Source organism: Cibotium barometz, chromosome 2 (assembly GCF_041138505.1).
Source record: "Cibotium barometz isolate CiBa-2024 chromosome 2, ASM4113850v1, whole genome shotgun sequence".
In the NCBI taxonomy this organism is placed as follows: Eukaryota; Viridiplantae; Streptophyta; class Polypodiopsida; order Cyatheales; family Cibotiaceae; genus Cibotium; species Cibotium barometz.
The window spans coordinates 33,651,984-33,658,421 of NC_141047.1; the positions used below are offsets into that span (position 1 = coordinate 33,651,984).

General features: G+C 37.0%; 1 protein-coding gene across 7 annotated transcripts; it reads right to left on the reverse strand.

Annotated features, from left to right (window-relative positions):
• Positions 1–819: 819 nt before the first annotated feature.
• LOC147640967 (bifunctional pinoresinol-lariciresinol reductase 2-like) lies at positions 820–6,124 on the reverse strand. Of its 7 annotated transcripts, none has more exons than XM_086816888.1 (6): positions 5,687–6,120; positions 5,427–5,561; positions 4,941–5,181; positions 4,642–4,845; positions 4,409–4,541; positions 1,043–1,185 (listed from the first exon to the last, which is right to left on the reverse strand). In XM_086816888.1, the coding sequence occupies exons 1-6, from the start codon at positions 5,867–5,869 to the stop codon at positions 1,176–1,178; spliced, it is 906 nt and encodes a 301-aa protein (XP_086673014.1). In that variant the 5' UTR covers positions 5,870–6,120; the 3' UTR covers positions 1,043–1,175. The 7 variants fall into 7 exon arrangements, 5 of the variants coding, with proteins under 5 accessions (XP_086673008.1, XP_086673014.1, XP_086673034.1 ...); XR_015268643.1 differs by having other exon boundaries at positions 1,051–1,185; positions 4,409–4,545; positions 5,687–6,124; XR_015268645.1 differs by lacking the exon at positions 1,043–1,185 and adding an exon at positions 3,383–3,617 and having other exon boundaries at positions 4,409–4,545; positions 5,687–6,124.
• Positions 6,125–6,438: the final 314 nt, after the last annotated feature.

The following is a 6,438-nucleotide window of genomic DNA, read 5'->3' on the forward strand; positions in this document are numbered from 1 at the left end:
TTGTAGCTAATTGTGCCAACATGAGAAAAATGATAGCACAATTTTCAATTTTTCAAAGGGGTATGGTTAAACTATCACTTTATATTCGTGGTCTCTTATGTGGCTGGAAAGTCTAGGATTTCAAACCCTAACACCTATGACATATACACCTCACAAAAAATAAACCATCACTTAATCCATCATCTTCATTCTTCTTGTTTAAAGATTCTAATCCAAGTTATTATATTGATAATTGTGTAGTTGTTTATAATTTTCATGCCTAATGAGTGTTAAGCATGAAAACTATCACTTTATATCGGTGGTCCCTTATTTGATTGGAAAGGTGAGGATTTCAAATGCTAACACCTATGACATATACACCTCCCAAAAAAAACCATCACTTAATCTATCATATACACCTCACAAAATCTTACACATAATGATGGATAGGTAATTTAATGGTACATGTAAGGATACTTAAATAAAATTTCAAGAAAATAATGAAATTTAGAGCATTTTTTCTCAAAGACTATTTGAATATTATCGATATAAGGGCAAAGGCATCTCATTTAAAGATGTAAACATCAACCCACCTAAAAGTTGGGATATTATTTCTCAAACATTATTTGAATATTGTTTGATATAAGGGCAAAGGCATCTTGACATTTAAATATGTAAACATCAACCCACCTAAAAGTTGGGATATTATTTCTCAAACATTATTTAAATGTTGACATCAATATATGGGCAAAGACATCTCATTTAAAGATGTAAACTTAACCCACCTAAAAGTTGTGGAGTAACAAATACACTCAAGAGATCCCTAAAAAACTATGTGTGAGCATAAAATCTACTAAAACTTTAAATAATAAACAAAAGACATCTCCATATGGCTCCTCCTCTATTATTCAAGTAAGGACTAAGTCAAAACCTTATTTGTCAAAGATACATATACTTTTTAGGTTTTTTAAAGGCATGGTAATTAGCACAATTATTTTTAAAGATCCTTTAGATTAGCCCTTCCTTTTCTCCTTCGCATCGACTATAGAAAGTCATGCAAATATGACTTTGCTGTTGTGTAGTTGACTTGTGGATAAAGTTGTGAAGCCTCAACATTAGGTCCTATATCAAAGTCACAAATCCTCCCAAGGTAAAAGATGAGATGAAAGTGTCCCATGACAATCTTGCGATATAAATTAGAACAATCTGTACAATCAAATCAAGTTGCATAAGCATTGAAGGTTAACTTGTTTTTTTAAAGCTACAAGCTATAGTACTCTAGTTCTACGCTTTTAAAGATAAAAACTATAGTATTTCTACACTTTTGTTCTCTCTCTCTCTCTCTCTCTCTCTCTCTCTCTCTCTCTCTCTCACACACACACACACACACACACACACACCAAAAGAGAGAGATTGTTGGTGTTGCTAGATGTTTGCATAATTAGTTCATTTTAGAATACGCCCATCCTTCCTTTGGGCTTTCTACTTAAGTGAGAGGATGGAAGACACTACCCACATCAAGGAAAACTTGGTGATGGAAAAAAAAGCATAAAAATACTAACATATCGTTTGTTACAAAGGGAGTTCAAGAGTTTCTCATGCATTCTTATATACATCCCTTAGCTCATCCTTTAGCTAGTGGAAAACTAAAAATGGTCAGTTGAGAGTGTCATGAAAGGAATTGAGCCAATTGACGAAATTGCAATGATAGTGTAAAATATTCAAAAAGATTTTTTGTTTTCATAAATTTTCTAGTTTCATGAAAAATGAAGAAGAAACGTGAATGTTTTCCGAAAACAGGTTTGTCAAATGATGATTCCAAGCAATCACTTATCTTACTAGTCATCAATTCTATAAGCTAGAAACATTTATATGATATCCACTACCCACACCTTCATCCTCATCACTCTTGTTTGAAGTGTCTCAACTAAGAAGCAATTTGTGTTTGACCTTGAGAGGTGGTTAAGGTAGATATTTTCAAGAATTTCAATACCCAAAAAAATTCATGGTATTTTCTTTGGAGTATGATCCTTATCCCTCCTACATTGCAAATTGGTTCAAAATATGATTATCATTAAACCCTTGTTGGCACTGCATTATTGGATCCAAAGGGTAGGAAGTTATGCATAGCAAAATGGACTGATTTCCTATGGGTGGAGATTGGTAAGATGTTTTAAAAGTGGTAGTTAGTTTGTATGTGGAAATTGCTTATCGTGCATTAAGAGATGCTTTTAAGGGGACCATTTTTGCAATGTACACTTTTACAAGAGACATTTTTCAGCTTGTTCATCTATTTATGCTTCATAGACAAGGTATACGAGACTCTTTTGACTTGTTTATCTATTAGTATGCTTCATAGACAAGGTATTGAGTAATAGGAAACTCTAAAGGCTATTACTCTCACAAGAGGCCATATAATTCATAGGTCTCGCTCATGCATCTATTATAAACATAGAATTCAGCCTATGCTTTTTGGCATTCTCTTTGATATCTCACTTTCAATTGTTAAAATCTTATGAACATCATTATTCACAATGTTAGTGTTGCATAAATATATTAGGCAACTAAAAGGTTATCATTGATAAAGGGGTCTAGGATTGGTCTTACATACGTAATCCTTGGTATTTTTTAATATCATTTGTGTGTGCGTGCAAGGTTATGATGCCTTAATAATTCAAAAACACAACCAAATAATATTTCTCCTATCGAGATTCTAATATTCACTATGGTATACCATGGTATGATGTATTGTTTAAGTTAGTGTGCTAACAAAAACTTCATGTGCTTATAGTTCCAAAACACAATAAACAAAGCACTATTAGGGTGTCTACATGCATCTATTCATGTAACTTGCATGAAATTTAACTTAAACATTGTGAAAATTTTATCTTTCACTATCATGTGCTCACCCATGAGTGCTCTCCCCACATCTAAAGTAAGGAATCCCTTCAATTGCATCTTTTTTCTCTTCTTTATCCCAACCCACCAATGTTTAAGACTCTCTTCTCAACAAATTGAAGGCATTTTCTCCTAATTCCATCAAATTAACACACGAATATCCATGTGGAGACTGCTCTCCCTACATCTGAAGTAAGAAATCCCTTCAATTGCATCTTTTTTCTCTTCTTTATCCCAACCCACCAATGTTTAGGCCTCTCTTCTCAACAAATTGAAGGGATTTTCTCCTAATTCCATCAAATCAAATATCCATGTGGAGACTTGATGAATCAATGGTGGGATTTAATTTACATGGTCATTACTATAACAAGTTGTGGCATCTCTTGTTTTTCTTTAAAATGCAAAGTGTACTCCAATTTACACTTTGAAAGACTTGATAAATTCAACCTTCATCCTTTGAGCACCAAACTAGCACACACATAAGCATATAGGAAAACCATAAACATGAGAAGCTTCATGTTAGCAAAGTTCTATTCACTCCAACCATAAAGCTCAAAATAGTAAAAATGCTCATACATCAAAAGCAATAAGAAATTTGTACAAATAATAAACATAAGAAACTCAAAACTGAGAGCTTATCATAGACAAATGGATTTGGGGTATACACAAATCCAGTAAAAATTTAGAAGTCCTTGAGACCATCAGCCACCTTGTCCACAAATGAACACTTGATGTTTTCCCTAACACATTCACAAATCACCACTTCATCTACTAGATGAGATCCAAACCACACAATGAAAAATCATCACATAGTTACATGCACCCTTAGGACTTATTTCTAGCCTTATAAGTGGGATGTTTAACTAGCTTTCCATGATTCAATTGCTAAACCCATGTAATCACAAAATGCCTATCCCAAGATCAATCTATCCCCTATCTATCCTAAGAGAGGAAGACCTAGGTTGGGGGGGTACACAATGTATTATGTTTGTCTTTGTGGTTATAAATATATATATATATATATATATATATATATATAGAGAGAGAGAGAGAGAGAGAGAATTTGTGTCTTTGCCCTACCATGTAGAGGTAGATACTATGTTCATCGGTATGTTTTTTTAAGTCCAAGAAATCAAGGCAACTTTTGTTTAAATGCATACCCACATACCCCGTTTAATGTTAATGCATTTTGCAACTAGGTACAACTTCTCTCCACTAAGTTTCTCTCTATAAGGAAAGTTTAATGTTAATGCATTTTGCAACTAGTTACAACATCTCTCCACTAAGTTTCTCTCTATAAGGAAAGTTATTATGAATATTATTTCACTAAATATTCATAATCTTTGTCGGACTAAACCAAAGGAAGGTTATTATGAGTACTTCATCTAATATTTATTATCTTTTGCATACTCAAGCATTAACATAACTAAAGGTTATTACTAAAGTGAAAGAAGCTATCGCTTATCTTAACTCAAGAATATAGGTTTCCCTTGCTATGTCTATTTTGTGAAGGAAGGAGAGAGAACAAGACCTTATCATAAATACTAGTTGGGAACCCGTGCTTCGCACGTTTTTGAGACTTCCAAAATCAAATTCTACCCAAACCTTCTCCTCCCCTTCCCGAACCTCCGAATTCTTGCCACGTGTGGCAGCTTTGTGAAACCCTTCCTTAAGATAATGTAGAGATGCATCACAGATTTAGAAAATTCATATAAATCTATAATATCATAAAGAGACTGGAGTGGATCACAAATGGATGCTTACCATGCATGTCCTTAAGCCATGTAGACTCAAGAATGTGGGTCTTTTGTAGTGCTGTTCCTGAGTGCTCTTCCCAAATGGCCACCACCTCGTTTTGAGAAAGGACGTTTGCTGCTGGGCGAATGTAGACAGTCGTGTTTACTACACGAGGATCCTCTACAGTTTTGATCACATAAGCAGCAGCATCCTCCTCTCTCACCCAGATTACTGCAAAGCCTCAAATTATCTCGAAATTAATTCATAATCTAAGGTGTAAACCTTCGGAAAAAATATGGCAAAAAATGTTATACGTAGGATTTGACCTTTTTGATTGCCATCACCGTAGATGACCACGCTGTCCGTGGGTGGCAAGAACCGGCCATACTGAGCAAGGCCGGCCAGGAAGTAGCCGGCAAAGCAGTTGGCCGAGACGTAGGTGTAAGGGATCCCCGCCTTCTCCACAGCTCGCCGGACTTGTCTCTTTTCCGCAAACACATCACCCGCCGGCGACGGACAGTCCACCAGATGGTCCGGATCCATCCCATACTCCGAAGGCAAGAACCTCTACACCCACCATTAACACGCATGCAATGCTTCTGAATAATTAACCTTGATGCCCAATTAATTAATCATGCCTGCTGCATTCATCATGTCACTGCTGATTGCAATAAACAAATCCAATCATGATTATCACCGTCTGCTTTCTATCAGTCATCTACCTATTCCTCGTCGCTATCTAGCTCATGATAAATTAGTCGTCCTAACTCTCATCATTAAATCCTGCATCTTTACAGAGCTGCTGATTTTACCTCGATGTTCCCAGCTTCTTTCATGGCCTCTATCAGCTTCAGTTGATCTAGAAGTTTGTGTTCACCCATGGCTGATATCACAATGTCTACTTGCTTCACTGCATCTACCAGGCTGCTATGATCTTCTACGGTGCCCTGCAATTAGGTACCGAAGCACAGAAATTAGCCTCAAAGGAATGGAATTAATCATTGGAACATTTACTTTAATTCAAATAAGTAATTTCAAGTATTGCTACGTTGCAGCTGGTTTTTTTTTATACCTTCAAGAAGGTAGCGCCGGATCTCTTGAGGGACATCAAGAGCTGGGCCTTGTGGACATCGAAGGCTATGTCCGGGCGGACGAAGAGAAACGTAGGGTGCCCAGCATCCAAGCTCGCCTGGGCGATGTGCTTGCCAATGTAACCAGTAGCGCCAAATATCAGCACACGACGAGGCTGTGACATTGCTTATACGAGAGAGTGCGCAGGGACTCGGGAGCGCGCGTTGTCTCTTACACAGCCGCGCGCGCGCTCACACGCACGACACTCTCTCTCTCTCTCTCTCTCTCACACACACTACACTCAGTCTCTCTATCTCCCTCTCTCTCTCTCTCTCTCTCACACACACACACACACTACACTCAGTCTCTCTATCTCCCTCTCTCTCACACACACACACACACACACACACACACACACACACTCAAGTGGGAGAGCGTCCGACAAGGGGCAGTGCGCACACATATTTATCTGCAATGCCATAGATTCCAAATGCGACAGGACACTTGAATTGTGACGTGATTGGAGGTTGGCCGGTACTGCTCTCGAGTTACCAACACCCAAATAATAGGCGTTTTAACGTACTATATAAGAATATGTCGGCAGAGTATTCTCTTCTCCATATTCAATATCAAATTAAAAAAATATAAATGAAACATCTTAAACACAGTTGTGTTTGTGAAATTTAATTTAGACATGCTTCCCCTCACGTTTTTGGCAAATTGTGTTTGTGAAATTTAATTTAGTCTCGCGTT